The sequence below is a fragment of the Oncorhynchus mykiss genome, chromosome 25 (genome assembly GCF_057628025.1).
Source record: "Oncorhynchus mykiss isolate SJ-2025 chromosome 25, ASM5762802v1, whole genome shotgun sequence".
NCBI lineage: Eukaryota > Metazoa > Chordata > Actinopteri > Salmoniformes > Salmonidae > Oncorhynchus > Oncorhynchus mykiss.
This window is the reverse complement of record NC_143046.1, coordinates 55,931,832-55,950,000: the sequence shown is the minus strand read 5'-3', so window position 1 is coordinate 55,950,000 and position 18,169 is coordinate 55,931,832. Positions and strand designations below refer to the sequence as shown.

At 42.8% G+C, this 18,169-nt stretch overlaps 1 protein-coding gene across 3 annotated transcripts in view; it reads left to right on the top strand.

The window, feature by feature from the left end:
- Positions 1-18,169, top strand: part of mboat2a (membrane bound O-acyltransferase domain containing 2a) — a 117,732-nt gene that overhangs the window by 81,447 nt on the left and 18,116 nt on the right. For all 3 annotated transcript variants that reach the window (XM_090220574.1, XM_036962314.2, XM_090220575.1), the window contains one exon: positions 14,456-14,551. In XM_090220574.1, coding sequence (XP_090076700.1) covers positions 14,456-14,551 — 96 coding nt within the window. The remainder of the gene's footprint in view (positions 1-14,455; positions 14,552-18,169) is intronic.

The window sequence follows — 18,169 nt, the reverse complement described above, 5'->3', positions numbered from 1 at the left end:
AGCCCGAAATTCCGTTAAACAGCAAATGGAGTCGTTTCCGTGGAAGCGTTTGCCTCCTCTTGAGGTTCTAGGATGCAGAGGAATCTCACGGCAGGGCCTGGTTTAGAGTTCAGCCTCTGGGTTTGCCTTACTCAACCTTCTTTGGCGCGTTCCATGGTCTAGTCAGAGGACGGGGCGCGGTGACCAGTTCACGTTCGGATTTTGTTGGTCCTGGACGTTGTGTGTAACCGCCTGTGGTTTTCAGGAAAGCGGGGGTTGCTGGGCGTGCAGATGCCGTTGATCTCTTTTGGAATCCCTCAGATCTGATCTTCAACCTTTTTATTTGATTTGACCTAACCTGTCATTACCTTGGCGGGTCTTTCTAGGGTTCGCGAATAGCTTTCTTTGTGTGAACAGTTTAATGTAGTATGACTACTGCTTGATTGCTATGGCTGAGATCCTACTGTCAAATCAGCAGAGACGAGCTCTACTTTTTCACATCAACTTACATTTGTCCTCTAAGTTTTTCCTACTTTACGTAGTGATCAAGTGGTCGTTGGGCGTAAATGGCGCGGAGGAGACCACCTATGTGAATGAAATTATATTTTATTTTTTTAAATTAACGGCAAGGCAGAGAACATTTTTAGCTGCTTATGGCTGAGTAAACTGTCAGCGTGGGTGCATATCTTATCATGTAGCCTATCCGTTATCAGGCAGATTTGCAGTGGAACTTTGCAATATGACTACAAGAGACTATTGACATTGATCCGACTGTAGTTGTTGCACACATTTCTCTTCAGTCTTTCTCATCAACATGGGGCGGCAGGTAGCCTAGTGGTTAGTTTTGGGCCAGTAACTGAAAGGTTGCTGGATTGAATCCCTGAGCTGACAAGGTAAAAAAAAATCTGTCATACTGCCCCTGAACAAGGCAGTCAACCCACTGTTCCCCGGTAGTCCGTCATTGTAAATAAGAATTTGTTCTTAACTGATTTGCCTAGTTAAATAAAAATTAATTAAAACAAACATCAACAGTTTGCTTCAGGTCAGAGAGGAGTGGTAACAAAGTCTGACGAAAAGAGAGGGTGAACATTGGATGTAGACAAAGACGGGGGGGGGACCGAAATTGCAGAGGTAGAAATGAAGGGTACAGTTTTTCTAGTACAGTATGTAGAGAAAAAAATACACATTATTTACCGTATCGGCACGTGCCAATTTTTTTATTTGAGTATCATCCCTTTCTCCTCATCCCTCTGCCTTTGTCCAGACACCTCACCAGACAGATAGTAATGGAATTTCCCGGAAAGCATTAAACACAGCGGAGGCTGGTGCTAGGAACACTCGCAAGAGCAAATAAATGGAACAAACATCCATCTACAGTGTAGGCCCCAGTTTGATGGCAGTTTGCTAATGGAGTAGCCTAGCGCCTCTGTGAAAAAGGCAACTATTTTCTACTATATTATTGTTATAGTGGTGGTCATATGTTTTCCTACTCATATAACTGTCATGGTGTCACTGACTGGTGTTTTGGTGACTTGATGAAAGCAGCCAGAAGGACACGGGCCACCTGGGTATTTGAAGCGGTTATTCGCACAAAAAGGGGTACGCTACGTGCGTAGAGTTGTCGTTCACTCGCTGTTGTGGTAGCAGCATTGTTTTCTTTGGGGTAGTGTTCAACTTGTCTGCCCTCTCTCCTGTCGAACATGCCCTGAGAAAGGTCGGGGGAACGCTCTCGTGAGGTTGTCCTCAGCTCTCTATGCCTCTAGTGCAAACACAGCACCCCCTGCTGGATGACAAGACTGTCTACCCATAAAACACCTGCGACGTACTGGACTGGTGCAGTTAGCAGTCAATGAATGTAGTTTGTGGGGTTTTTTTAGGTCAGGAATTACATCTATTTAATGGATTCCTAGAACTGTTTTGCAGATAATACTGGCTGAGTCATACAAGTCGATTTAGCTCATAACACCAGTAGAAACGACTCGTCTTTTATAAGCACCATGTCTGGAGAGCTACCGGTTCAAACCTCCATTCAGATAACAGAGATGTTGAAATGGAGAACCTGACAATAACGAGTGTTGGAGGAGAGGTGACAAAGTGAGCGAAAGGCGATAGACAGTGCAGCGAAAGAAAGAGCTTCCTCACATGGAAGGCTGATCTGTTATTCATGTTGCTATTGAAGCCCAGACCACCTTTCCTTTTGCCTGTGAAAGAAATTGTATAACCTGGTAGGCAACAGCAAAATACTTTTTTTCTCTTTTTTTCTCTCCCACACATGGCTTTATTATGCACTCTGGGCCTTTGCAGCAAATTTCCCTGCTTTCTGTCCTATTATATTAGGGTAATTGGAGGGTTTATGAGGCGTGATTAATCGTGGGTTGGGGCAGTGGGAGGCCAAGGAGGCGGAGGTCCAGGCGTGGTGCCTCACTGCTCTGGAATGCCAAATGCTTTGGGCCGGGGCTCGCTGCCAGCTCATTGTCTAGAAATACGAGCAGCAGTTGAAATGGCACTAATGACACCGCGTCACCTCCGAGATATGTCTGCCCCGTGACGGAGTGGACAGTTGGCTGGTTCTGCGGGTCAGACACGTCGCGTGGCAACTCTACTATGACTCGGCTTGTTGGTGATTCAGAAACAACTGCAATAGTTATTCAGTAGAGCCACACATACAGTGGTAATGGGAGTGAAATGGTCATTGCAGTTGGGTGGACTTCTCGTATGCTGTTGATTTGAAATGCATACAGTTGACTCTTGATAAATGCACATCGGATGGGAAAACTCTCAAAGTGCAGTTCAGTAGTCTCATGTCCTCCTCTGGGTACATTGACTTCAGTTCCAAACCTATGAGGCTCATCATGGTTCTCATCCCCTTCCATAAACGTAGTTATTTTGACAACTTCCGGAGGACGTCCTCCAGCCTATCAGAGCTCTTGCAGCATGAAGTGACATGTTGTCCACCCAATCAAAGGATCAAATAATTAATCTTCTACTGAAAGCATAAGCTTCATCTAGCTAGCACTGCAGTGCATAAAATGTGTTGAGTAGTTGACTCAAAGAGAGAGAAAGACAATAGTTGAACAGTTTTGAACAAATATATTTTTTCCAAAATGGAGAAGCATGAGTCATTTTTTTGCAGTTTCACTTACTTAGCTAACAAATGCAGCTAGCTAGTTTAACCTACTGAAACACCCTGCTATGTTAGCTAGCTGGTTATGACTTTCCAACACAACACTGAAACTCTTCCAAATCAAAGTAAGCTTATGGTATTACTAATTTATTGCCACTGGGGCCTGCCGGTGTAACTGCTTATTAACTGTAAGCTAACGTTGCTGCATGATTTGTAGTGGGTTTACTAACACGTTTTTATTCGCTATGCTGACTATGATGCTACTTTAGCTAAAATGGTGACAACAATGTAGGCTGTGTAGCAGGTTGGCTTAAGTTTTTTTTCACCTGGTCACATACAGCTGATGTGTTGTACATTGAAGTCCACAAATGGCGGTGAGAGCATAGATGCGAGAAGGAATACAACGTGGTTGCTATGAAATTGAACTGTGTTTACGTGTAATCGGGGTGTATTACTATTGACCTATTGACTAGGTGTCAAACTTTTGACTGGTACTATGTGTGTGTGTACAGTAACAGTTAATAGTTTGACACACCTACTCATTCAAGAGTTTCTTTATTTTTTACTATTTTCTACATTGTAGTATAATAGTGAAGACATCAAAACTATGAAATAACACATGGAATCATGTAACCAAAAGAAATTTAAAAAAATATATATTTTATATTCTTCATAGTAGCCACCCTTTGCCTTGACAGCTTTGCACATTCTTGGCATTCTCTCAAACAGTCTTGAAGAAGTTCCCACATATGCTGAGCACTTGTTGGCTGGTTTTCCTTCACTCTGCGGTCCAACTCATCCCAAACCATCTCACTTGGGTTGAGGTTGGGTGATTTGTGGAGGCCAGGTCATCTGACGCAACTCTCCATCACTCTCCCTCTTGGTCAAATAGCCCTTACACAGCCTGGATGTGTGTTGGGTCATTGTCCTGTTGAAAAACAAATGATAATCCTAAGCGCAAACCAGATGGGATGGCTTATCACTGCAGAATGCTGTGGTAGCCATGCTAGTTAAGTGTGCCTTGAATTCCAAATAAATCAGACAGTGTCACCAGCAAAGCACCATCACACCACCACCTCCATGCTTCACGGTCTGAACCACACATGCGGAGATCATCCGTTCACCTATTCTGCGTCTCAGAAAGACACAGCAGTTGGAACCAAAAATATATTTTTTTAGACAAGTACAGATTTCCACCGGTCTAATGTACATTGCTTGTGTTTCTTCTTTGCAGCAATTCGACCATGATTGCCTGATTCACACAGTCTCATTTGAGCAGTTGATGTTGAGATGTGTCTGTTACTTGAACTCTGAAGCTGGTAACTAATGAACTTATCCTCGTTCAAAGTTCTTGAAATTTTACGGATTGACTCACCTTCATGTCTTGAAGTAGTGATGGGCTGTTGTTTCTCTTTGCTTATTTGAGCTGTTCTTGCCATAATATGGACTTAGCCCTATTTGGTAAAATACCATCTTCTGTATACCAACCCTACCTTCTACACAACTGATTGTCTCAAACGCATTAAGAAGGAAAGATGCACACCTGTGAATTGAAATGCATTCCACGTAACTACCTCATGAAGCTGGTTGAGAGAATGCCAAGAGTGTGCAAAGCTGGCAAGGCAAAGGGTGGCTACTTTGAAGAATATAAAATATATTTTGATTTAACACTTTCGGTTACTACATGATTCCATGTGTTATTTCATAGTTTTGATGTCTTCACTATTATTCTACAATGTAGAAAATAAAGAAAAACCCTTGAATGATTAGGTGTGTCCAAACTTTTGACTGGTACTGTGTGTGTATCAATGCGTTCCGGTACCTCAGATTCCCCCAAGTCTCCCCCCCCTCAAAGTAACTTTTTGTTCCGGCAGTTCTCGATTTACAAATTAAGCACCGGGAGGCAGTCTACTTTAGGCCCAGGCTTTATCGAGGCCTGCAGGCAACTGGTCAAAATACACCAACACATATGACATCAGGAAGATGGAATCCCCCCACTATAAATACATTGCTCCATATACTGCTACATGTTGCTCATTTCCTGTTAGCATAATATATAACATCCCATTTATTATAAAAGTAGGACTACTGCAAATAGAATTTGACAAAGGTTGGATGGTTTGATAGGACAGTAAAGCATGGTTAATGGTGTGAAGCCTCATCAGTTTGAGGTTTTAGCCATGTCTGTCTCTGGTGGCTAATTTTGGTAGTGATGGTAGGCTGGCTTTGATGACATCTGGGGATGTTTCTGACCAACTTTGACATTAAGGGAGCCCAGAGGAGTCAACCTTCTGTGTGTGGACAATGTTTTTCAAACGTGACTCACAATTCTGTCATCTCCCTCTCTCGCTTTTGCACACTCCATTGTCTCTCCGTTTCTCTCTCTCTCGCTCTCACAAACATTCTCATACAAGTCAATATATAAGTATACAGCATTTACAATTATCAACTTCAATAGCCTACAACTACTGTAAACCTAGCTGGTAGGGCTGGGGAGATTGAACAGAGGACATTTTAACAGTCAGGTTCTGTAGACTCTTCCCTGACCAGACTACTAATGAGGAACATTAGTGTCAAATGTCTGCACACAGCACTGAGTTGCCCATTGTTCCCTCTCAAGTGCCCCTCCACTTTAATACCAATAATCAGGGGCGCAACTTCGGTTTTAGAAGTTTGGGGGGGGGGGGAGGATTTGGCGGGGAGTCTGGGGGGACATTTCTTGCATTTCTACACAATCTAATATGACCCATGGCCCTTCTATAAGTCTCTATTTAGAACAACAAAAAGTAAGCAAGCAAGGTAAGAGATGATTAAATGTGATTGATTGATAAGACTGAACTAGATTCATGATAATTCAATAATCAATATTGTTGTACCTTTAACCAATAGCCTAACAAACGAACAACTCCTATAAATAAAGTACAAAGACTTCCCTTTAGTTTCTTTATTAAGACATCCTCTATATCTAATTTCAACCAGACCACCCAGCCAGCCTGAGCTGCTTCCACGCCTAACTCCCACCGGTCTAGTCAATAACTCAGCTCTCTCCCCAACACAACATCCTTCCCAACTTTTTTTGTGTTTTTTTGGAAAACACACACCTTCACATTAACAGACAGAACCATTCATATACTTTATATCATATGTCTAATAGTACTGTACAGCTCTAAATGCTAGGTTACACAGTTTCTTCTGATACGTTTCCAGTATCAACATTTGCAAGCAAACAAAGAGGGATGATCTGTAGACATACTGAGGTAAAATAACATACTCTTTGCCAGAATTCAGCCAGCCTTCACAAGACCATAACATATGCAAATACAGTGCCTTGCGAAAGTATTCGGCCCCCTTGAACTTTGCGACCTTTTGCCACATTTCAGGCTTCAAACATAAAGATATAAAACTGTATTTTTTTGTGAAGAATCAACAACAAGTGGGACACAATCATGAAGTGGAACGACATTTATTGGATATTTCAAACTTTTTTAACAAATCAAAAACTGAAAAATTGGGCGTGCAGAATTATTCAGCCCCTTTACTTTCAGTGCAGCAAACTCTCTCCAGAAGTTCATTGAGGATCTCTGAATGATCCAATGTAGACCTAAATGACTAATGATGATAAATACAATCCACCTGTGTGTAATCAAGTCTCCGTATAAATGCACCTGCACTGTGATAGTCTCAGAGGTCCGTTAAAAGCGCAGAGAGCATCATGAAGAACAAGGAACACACCAGGCAGGTCCGAGATACTGTTGTGAAGAAGTTTAAAGCCGGATTTGGATACAAAAAGATTTCCCAAGCTTTAAACATCCCAAGGAGCACTGTGCAAGCGATAATATTGAAATGGAAGGAGTATCAGACCACTGCAAATCTACCAAGACCTGGCTGTCCCTCTAAACTTTCAGCTCATACAAGGAGAAGACAGATCAGAGATGCAGCCAAGAGGCCCATGATCACTCTGGATGAACTGCAGAGATCTACAGCTGAGGTGGGAGACTCTGTCCATAGGACAACAATCAGTCGTATATTGCACAAATCTGGCCTTGATGGAAGAGTGGCAAGAAGAAAGCCATTTCTTAAAGATATCCATAAAAAGTGTTGTTTAAAGTTTGCCACAAGCCACCTGGGAGACACACCAAACATGTGGAAGAAGGTGCTCTGGTCAGATGAAACCAAAATTGAACTTTTTGGCAACAATGCAAAACGTTATGTTTGGCATAAAAGCAACACAGCTCATCACCCTGAACACACCATCCCCACTGTCAAACATGGTGGTGGCAGCATCATGGTTTGGGCCTGCTTTTCTTCAGCAGGGACAGGGAAGATGGATGGAGCCAAATACAGGACCATTCTGGAAGAAAACCTGATGGAGTCTGCAAACGACCTGAGACTAGGACGGAGATTTGTCTTCCAACAAGACAATGATCCAAAACATAAAGCAAAATCTACAATGGAATGGTTCAAAAATAAACATATCCAGGTGTTAGAATGGCCAAGTCAAAGACCAGACCTGAATCCAATCGAGAATCTGTGGAAAGAACTGAAAACTGCTGTTCACAAATGCTCTCCATCCAACCTCACTGAGCTCGAGTTGTTTTGCAAGGAGGAATGGGAAAAATTGTCTGTCTCTAGATGTGCAAAACTGATAGACATACCCCAAGCGACTTACAGCTGTAATCGCAGCAAAAGGTGGCGCTACAAAGTATTAACTTAAGGGGGCTGAATAATTTTGCACGCCCAATTTTTCAGTTTTTGATTTGTTAAAAAAGTTTGAAATATCCAATAAATGTCGTTCCACTTCATGATTGTGTACCACTTGTTGTTGATTCTTCACAAGAAATACAGTTTTATATCTTTATGTTTGAAGCCTGAAATGTGGCAAAAGGTCGCAAAGTTCAAGGGGGCCGAATACTTTCGCAAGGCACTGTATGTTCCTTTTTGTGTTTTACACCTCCAGCAAAATAATACAATTTCTGCATGATATTCAGTTTCCCTGGCACATTCTATGGATGGTCTTAAACTGCACTAATTTATGTCTGAGATTAAATGAACATGACTGGGCATTCTAACATATCTGTATCCATTAATCATCATCCTCAATAGTGTCTCCCAGGTCTTCCTGACATTTTTGTTTTACATGTTTTGTGTCATCGGGCAAAAGCCCCTATCAAATGTATTTATATCAGCTGATATCTCAAAGTGCTGTACAGAAACCCAGCCTAAAACCCCAAACAGCAAGCAATGCAGGTGTAGAAGCACGGTGGCTAGGAAAAACTCCCTATAAAGGCCAAAACCTAGAGAGGAACCAGGCTATGTGGGGTGGCCAGTCCTCTTCTGGCTGTGCCGGGTGGAGATTATAACAGAACATGGCCAAGATGGTCAAATAATAATAATCACAGGCAGAACAGTTGAAACTGGAGCAGCAGCACGGCCAGGTGGACTGGGGACAGCAAGGAGTCATCATGCCAGGTAGTCCTGAGGCATGGTCCTAGGGCTCAGGTCCTCCGAGAGAGAGAAAGAAAGAATTAGAGAGAGTATACTTAAATTCACACAGGACACTGGATAGGACAGGAGAAGTACTCCAGATATAACAATCTGACCCCAGCCCCCCGACACAAACTACTGCAGCATAAATACTGGAGGCTGAGACAGGAGGGGTCAGGAGACACTGTGGCCCCATCCAATGACACCCACGGACACGGCCAAACAGGAAGGATATAACCCTACCCACTTTGCCAAAGCACAGCCCCCACACTACTAAAGGGATATCTTCAACCACCAACTTACCATCCTGAGACAAGGCCGGTATAGCCCACAAAGATCTCCGCCACGGCACAACCCAAGGGGGGGGCGCCAACCCAGACAGGAAGATCACATCAGTGACTCAACCCACTCAAGTGCCGCACCCCTCTTAGGGACAGTATGAAAGAGCCCTAGTAAGCCAGTGACTCAGCCCCTGTAATAGGGTTAGAGGCAGAGAATCCCAGTTGAAAGAGGGGAACCGGCCAGGCAGAGACAGCAAGGGCTGTTCGTTGCTCCAGAGCCTTTCCGTTCACCTTCACACTCCTGGGCCAGACTACACTCAATCATATGACCCACTGAAGAGATGAGTCTTCAGTAAAGACTTAAAGGTTGAGACCGAGTTTGCGTCTCTCACATGGGTAGGCAGACCATTCCATAAAAATGGAGCTCTATAGGAGAAAGCCCTGCCTCGAAATTCTAGGGACAATTAGGAGGCCTGCATCTTGTGACCGTAGCGTACGTGTAGGTATGTACGGCAGGACCAAATCAGAGAGATAGGTAGGAGCAGGCCCATGTAATGCTTTGTAGGTTAGCAGTTTAACCTTGAAATCAGCCCTTGCCTTGACAGGAAGCCAGTGTAGGGAGGCTAGCACTGGAGTAATATGATCCATTTTTTTGGTTCTAGTCAGGATTCTAGCAGCCGTATTTAGCACTAACTGAAGTTTATTTAGTGCTTTATCCGGGTAGCTGGAAAGTAGAGCATTGCAGTAGTCTAACCTAGAAGTGACAAAAGCATGGATTCATTTTTCTGCATCATTTTTGAACAGAAAGTTTCTGATTTTTGCAATGTTACGTGGATGGAAAAAAGCTGTCCTTGAAACAGTCTTGATATGTTCTTCAAAAGAGAGATCAGGGTCCAGAGTAACGCCGAGGTCCTAAACAGTTTTATTTGAGACGACTGTACAATGATTAAGATTAATTGTCGGATTCAACAGAAGATCTCTTTGTTTCTTGGGACCTAGATCAAGCATCTCTGTTTTGTCCGAGTTTAAAAGTAGAACGTTTGCAGCCATCCACTTCCTTATGTCTGAAACACATGCTTCTAGCGAGGGCAATTTTGGGGCTTCACCATGTTTCATTGAAATGTACAGCTGTGAGTCATCCGCATTGCTGTGAAAGTTAACATTATGTTTTCGAATTACATCCCTAAGAGGTAAAATATATAGTGAAAATAATAGTGGTCCTAAAACAAAACCTTGAGGAATACCGAAATTTACAGTTGATTTGTCAGAGGACAAAAACCATTCACAGAGACAAACTGATATCTTTCCGACAGATAAGATCTAAACCAGGCCAGAACTTGTCCGTGTAGACCAATTTGGGTTTCCAATCTCTCCAAAAGAATGTGGTGATCGATGGTATCAAAAGCAGCACTAAGGTCTAGGAGCACGAGGACAGATGCAGAGCCTCGGTCTGATGCCATTAAAAGGTAATTTGCCACCTTCACAAGTGCAGTCTCAGTGCTATGATGGGGTCTAAAACCAGACTGAAGCATTTCGTATACATTGTTTGTCTTCAGGAAGGCAGTGAGTTGCTGCGCAACAGCCTTTTCTAAAAGTTTTGAGAGGAATGGAAGATACGATATAGGCCCATAGTGTTTATTTTATGGGTCAAGGTTTGGCTTTTTCAAGAGAGGCCTTATTACTGCCACTTTTAGTGAGTTTGGTACACATCCGGTGGATAGAGAGACGTTTATTATGTTCAACATAGGAGGGCCAAGCACAGGAAGCAGCTCTTTCAGTAGTTTAGTTGGAATAGGGTCCAGTATGCAGCTTGAAGGTTTAGAGGCCATGATTATTTTCATCATTGTGTCAAGAGATATATAGTACTACGTTTGATACAGTTTGGAAATCAACTTTTAGAGGTTTGCTTGACTGCCTTAAAATAGTTTCAATCTTTGAAGCTTCTGGTTGTCCAGTGTTTGCTGCACAGAGAGAATAAAGTGTTGTATCTGCAAAAGTTCACCTCTGGTCTGTCACAGACTGGTCTTCCCTGGTTGCCTGACCCTGATGAAACCCTTGTCATCATCTGCTCAGATGAGGCATGACAAATAATTACCTTGGTGTACATTTATACATTGATTCTATTCATGGATAATATAATGGTTAAATAATTGAAATCACCATTATTCCAGACAGTAACCTCTACCCATCAACTCAAGATGGAATGTTGTAGCCATCCACTAATTGTTATAATATTCTGCAAAGTTCATCTGAGTTCCGTAGACTGTTCTTCCCTGGCTGTCTGACCCTACAGGGACACCTGTCACCATCTGATCCTGCTTAAGACATGAGCATAGTGTTGTGTACTGACTGTACACCATGACGGAGAAGCCTGTAGAGCTGTTTATACCATGTCAGTGTGAAAAGTAGGGGATTAGCTAGGTAAACGGACAGATCAATAACGTTGCTTTATTATCCTGAGTAATAAAAAATATCAGGCTTCATCGTTTGATTCAGGTCTAGTGTGATTGAGCAAAAATAATCGCAAAAGTTAGTGAGCTAGCTAACGGTACATCATCAAGTTACTTCTCTTCAAATGGGACAAAACAAAGGCTACAAAACAATTCCATACACATACAACAGCTGTTAGATATTGCTATCTGACATAGTTAGAGGCTAGCTAGCGCTGAACTGGCTCTGCCATCTAACTAGCTGCTACTAGTTCATTCACTTCAGTCGAGGGGATAAAACATTCGCTAACGTAACGTACTAGTAGCTCAACACTGGGAATACATACAGCAGTTTCCTTGCCATCTATATCAGTCAACTAAAGAGTAGACAGTTTCTGCTCTGCTTGCTTTTACAACACGGAGAGAAAGCGCAATACATACAGCAGGTGCCTCTATCGCTCCCGTGCTGGACCTTAACACCAGCCTTTCAGAAGCTTTGCTTTCACACAGCCTGTCAGCACGCTCTGTAGTGTCCGTGCAGAAAACAGCCTATTCGACCACTCTGAGGAGTCTGCATGGTCCTAAAGCACACCTGAGCCGCTGTTTATCACAGTGCAAAGATAACTGGGGGGCGACAAATATGCTATTTTTTTATGTCGGAGGGGTCATGTCCCCAGTGAATGTTGCGCCCCTGCCAATAACTTGGCCTTACTTGGAATCCCAATATATTGCTGACCTTTGGGGTAGACGTGTGCATACACTTACACACACATACCAGGCCCCCTAGGAGAATGCTGTTCGTAGGTCCTTTCTGTGATCCAGCCAGCACTCTCCTCTGGGAGACAGGCCAAGGGATCAGCTACTTACTTATTGAAGCTAAACTCTGGCACCTGTTGCTTTTTCTCAGCAAATGTTGGTAACTGCTTCAACTCATTGTTTCATGTGGTTGAGCTGAAATATTGCATTGGGATAAATAGAAAAAGCCTCTAAGAGATTAAGATTCCTTCTTTAAAAAATTGATGCATGGTGAAGCACTGCATTTGACTTGGCCTAGGTAGTCGATATACAGGTCTAATGATTTTAGATCCGCTCTGATTCACTGCCCTGAAAACGAATGTCAAGGACGTTGGCAGCCCGGTTTCCTTCTCTGTAATCAAATTCTTCCACCATTTTCTTCAGTCAAGAAACCTGGGTTTTACAAGTCTGAATGATATGCTGGAACTGGATAGCAATCACACTTATATCCACCACCTGCTGTTCTGAGAAACACAACAAGTGTTACCCTGATGAGGTGACAGCATGTTCAAATAAACACTTAGGCTTACTCCTATTCCGAAGCACCTTGGCCTTGTAACCATGGACGGCCATCTTACTGGATCTAAGATGCACACCACCAGCATTCTTCCTCATCCCCATCAAAGACTAGTTGATTTGTCTAATGGCACCTCGGATGTCCTCAATACCTTCCATTGTGGGGAACCAGATGGATGTTCCAGCAAGCTGAATCAGTGTCAGCTTTGTCCCAGCAGCCCTCAGTGCTCTCTCTCTCCCCCTTCACCAATGAAATCTGGTGTTGTCTCCTAACAACACTGACAGGACGGCGGGAGCTGGGTTTTTGCCCTCTCGTCCGGCTTCGGTAATGGCTCTTTGAGCGGTGAATAAAGAGGCTTGAAGCTGAGGAGGAACAGAGTGTGTTGTCAAGAGTAAATGATAGTATTCATGTCCTGTAGGATGTAGTGCCATCCTATTGTATTGATTGACAAACCTATAGTAGGAAACGGTCATGTTTTTATGTCTGACCTGTTGAATGTGTATACCATATTGTTCACCTCAAACTGAACCATGAAGTCCTTCCTCTAACTGATATACAGTGCATTCGGAAAGTATTCAAACCTTTGACTTTTACAGACTTATTTTAATTGAATAAAATGATTTCCCCCCCCCCTCATTAATCTACACAAAATACCCTATAATGACAAATCGCAAAACATTTGTACAAATAATTTAGCAAATGTTCTAAAAAATAAAATACCTTTTAATGACAAGTATTCAGACCCTTTGCTATGAGACTTGAAATTGTGCTCAGATGCATCCTGTTTCCATTGATCATCCTTGATGTTTCTACAACTTGATTGGAATCCACCTGTGGTAGATTCAATTGATGTCTGAATAAAAACCGAGCCATGAGGTCGAAGGAATTGTCTGTAGAGCTCCGAGACAGGTTTGTGTTGAGGGACAGATCTGGGGAAGGGTACCAAAACAATTCTGCAGCATTCAGGGTTCCCAAGAAACACAGTTGGCCACCCTGCCAATCTGTGCATTCAGTGGAGAAGGGCCTTGGTCAGGGAGGTGACCAAGAACCCAATGGTCACTCTGACACAGCTCCAGAGCTCCTCTGTGGAGATGGGGGACCTTCCAGAAGAACAGCCATCTCTGCAGCACTCCACCAATCAGGCCTTTATTGTAGTGTGGCCAGACGGAAGCCACTCCTCAGTAAAAGGCACATGACAGCTCCCTTGGACTTTGCCAAAATGCACCTAAAGGATTCTCAGGCCATGAGGAACAAGATTATCTGGTCTGATGAAACCAAGATTTAACTCTTTGTCCTGAATGCCAAGCGTCACGTCTGGAGGAAACCTGGAACCATCCCTACGGAGAAGCATGGGGGTGGCAGCATCATGCTGTGGGGATGTTTTTCAGCGGCAGGGACTGGGAGACTAGTCAGGGAAAGATGAACGGAGCAAAAGTTCAGAGATCCTTTATGTAAACCTGCTCCAGAGCGCTCAGGACCTCAGACTGGGGAGAAGGTTCACATTTTTGTTATTTTATTTTTGTCTAATAACTTGTTTTTGCTTTGTCATTATTGTGTGGTAGATTGAGTGACTGGGGAAAAAACACACAATTGAATCCATTTTACACAACAAAATGTGGGAAAAGCCATGGTCTGTATACTTTCTGAATGTACTGTATACTTGCATACATATGAGAACATGACCAGTGACTCCCTGACTCTCTTCCTATACCCACACTAGCACACTTATCTAGTATGAAACAATATATAGGGGGGGGGGGGGGGGTGCGCATTCTGCAAAGTATGCTAGTATAGACATTTGAACGTGTCTGACCTTTGACTGACCTTGTCTCTCCTCTCTCTGCAGGTTATGCTTCATAGTTGCTCTGGGTTACCTCAGCTTCTGTCAGATAACCCGGGTCTACGTCTTTGACTATGGCATGTACTCTGCAGACTTCACCGGGTAAGTACTAGGTGTTGACAATCAATGACATTCATTAGGCGTTGGCATGGAAAACCAGCAGACATGGCGGTCCTCAGAAACAGGAGCTGAATGACCATGGGAGTCAAATATCAGTAGTACCACATATCCAGCGGAGAGAATCCCAAACTCCAACAACTTTATACACTTAAATGTTGTGTAATAACAGGATGTTGAATCTAGCGAAATGGGGAGTGTCAGTGAATGGTTGTATCGCAGTATTATCGGTTCCCCAGCGGTATATTGTTCCATCTCCTCCGGAGTGTCTGGTGAACCAGACAGCCACACATGCTAGGGCGGGGGTGGCCAGTTGCTAAGCAACCCCAGTAGGAGACTCACGGCATCACAAGTGCAGGCCTCCCTCTTTTCATTTCTTGTTTCTTCCTCTCCATTGCTTTCCCCCCGTACTTGTCTTTTTTCATGAAATGCCAGTGACTAAAAGCTTGTAAATGACTAAGGCTGTGTCTAGACTTGCCATTTCATGAAGCTTTTGTATTCTGATCATGGAATTCCAAGTATGTCATGTATCTACACCTACATGTAAACAGTGGTGGGGAAAGTATTCAATTGTCATACTTGAGTAAAAGTAAAAGACACCTTAATAGAAAATGACTCAAGTGAAAGTCACCCAGTAAATGTCTACAAGTATTGGGTTAATATACAATTTTCAAACAAACATTTTGTGTTTAGTGAGTCCACCAGATCAGAGGCAGTAGGGATGACCAGGGATGTTCTCTTGATAAGTGTGTGACCATTGGACCATTTTCCTGTCAAAATGTAACAAGTACTTTTGGGTGTCAGGGCAAATGTATGGAGTAAAAAGTACATTTTATTTCGGAATATAGTGAAGTGTATATATAATAAAATACAGATGACCCCAAAAACGACATAAGTAGTACTTTAAAGTATTTTTACTACTTTACACCACTGCATTTCAATGTCTACCGTGCCGACATTGTGTCCGGATCCCCTTTTCCCACACTATGTGCAAATGCATTGTGTAAATGGTGGAACAGGCTAAATATGATAACAACATTACTGTAGCTAACTAGCCAACTAACCTCTTTAACTAGCCAGCAAGCTAGCGGGATTGCAAACAGGTTAGCATAACTAGGGTTGCACATTTTGGGGAATAATCAGAGGTGGAAACTTTCCGTGGGAATTAACAGAAATATATACACATTTAATATTAATACCATTTAAATGTACAGTGCCTTGCGAAAGTATTCGGCCCCCTTGAACTTTGCGACCTTTTGCCACATTTCAGGCTTCAAACGTAAAGATATAAAACTGTATTTTTTTGTGAAGAATCAACAAGTGGGACACAATCATGAAGTGGAACGACATGTATTGGATATTTCAAACTTTTTTAACAAATCAAAAACTGAAAAATTGGGCGTGCAAAATTATTCAGCCCCTTTACTTTCAGTGCAACAAACTCTCTCCAGAAGTTCAGTGAGGATCTCTGAATGATCCAATGTTGACCTAAATGACTAATGATGATAAATACAATCAACCTGTGTGTAATCAAGTCTCCGTATAAATGCACCTGCACTGTGATAGTCTCAGAGGTCCGTTAAAAGCGCAGAGAGCATCATGAAGAACAAGGAACACACCAGGCAGGTCCGAGATACTGTTGTGAAGAAGTTTAAAGGCGGATTTGGATACAAAAAGATTTCCCAAGCTTTAAACATCCCAAGGAGCACTGTGCAAGCGATAATATTGAAATGGAAGGAGTATCAGACCACTGCAAATCTACCAAGACCTGGCCGTCCCTCTAAACTTTCAGCTCATACAAGGAGAAGACGGATCAGAGATGCAGCCAAGAGGCCCATGGTCACTCTGGATGAACTGCAGAGATCTACAGCTGAGGGGGAGACTCTGTCCATAGGACAACAATCAGTCGTATATTGCACAAATCTGGCCTTTATGGAAGAGTGGCAAGAAGAAAGCCATTTCTTAAAGATATCCATAAAAAGTGTTGTTTAAAGTTTGCCACAAGCCACCTGGGAGACACACCAAACATGTGGAAGAAGGTGCTCTGGTCAGATGAAACCAAAATTGAACTTTTTGGCAACAATGCAAAACGTTATGTTTGGAGTAAAAGCAACACAGCTGAACACACCATCCCCACTGTCAAACATGGTGGTGGCAGCATCATGGTTTGGGCCTGCTTTTCTTCAGCAGGGACAGGGAAGATGGTTAAAATTGATGGGAAGATGGATGGAGCCAAATACAGGACCATTCTGGAAGAAAACCTGATGGAGTCTGCAAAAGACCTGAGACTGGGACGGAGATTTGTCTTCCAACAAGACAATGATCCAAAACATAAAGCAAAATCTACAATGGAATGGTTCAAAAATAAACATATCCAGGTGTTAGAATGGCCAAGTCAAAGTCCAGACCTGAATCCAATCGAGAATCTGTGGAAAGAACTGAAAACTGCTGTTCACAAATGCTCTCCATCCAACCTCACTGAGCTCGAGCTGTTTTGCAAGGAGGAATGGGAAAAAATGTCAGTCTCTCGATGTGCAAAACTGATAGAGACATACCCCAAGCGACTTACAGCTGTAATCGCAGCAAAAGGTGGCGCTACAAAGTATTAACTTAAGGGGGCTGAATAATTTTGCACGCCCAATTTTTCAGTTTTTGATTTGTTAAAGTTTGAAATATCCAATAAATGTCGTTCCCCTTCATGATTGTGTCCCACTTGTTGTTGATTCTTCACAAAAAAATACAGTTTTATATCTTTATTTGAAGCCTGAAATGTGGCAAAAGGTCGCAAAGTTCAAGGGGGCCGAATACTTTCGCAAGGCACTGTAGATGTTTTTTTGCGTTGGATATATTTACCATATCATATGAAGATAGAAACCTTTTACCTTATCTTTTAAGTAGACTTAATTGCAAATGATTAAATCATTCCAGTAGAAAAAAAACCCAAACCATTTAGTTAAGAATTGAATTTTAATTGAGTTGACTCTTCACATGGGATGATTTCACTGAACAACAAAAGAAAGGGAATATTGAATGATCCCCAATGATCTGTAAAATGATAGTCAAGAAACTAAAGCTTTGGTTGTCTTCCTCTCAGGCTTCCATGTCTTCTCCCTGGACTTTCTCAATGCTCACCTCTTGAACATCAGACTCTGAGGCCTCATCTTCACTGTCACTTTCCAACCTAGTTGAAGATGGCTCGTTGTCAGGTTCAAAAAGCCTCAAATTTGCCTGAATGTGTGTGTTCCCAAACAAGGTCCAGTTGCGCTCTGAGGCGGCTGATGGTGGGATTTGGAGGATGTTGGAGGCAACAGCAGGATCCACAAAGTCCCTTCCACCAGGTGGCTGATGAGATATGTTGGCACGACTGCCATATTGCATCTCCATCCCAAAGCCCTTGCTTGGAAGTGTACTTCGCCAGACTGCCAAGAACCTTGCCCTCATCCAGGCCAAGTTGGCGAGATGACACAGTAGTGATGACACCATAGGCCTCGTTGATCTCTGCACCAGACAGGATGCTCTTTCCAGCATACTTGGGGTCCAACATGTACGCTGCGGCTTGTATGGGCTTCAGGCAGAAGGGTTCATGCTTTTTGATGTGTTTCA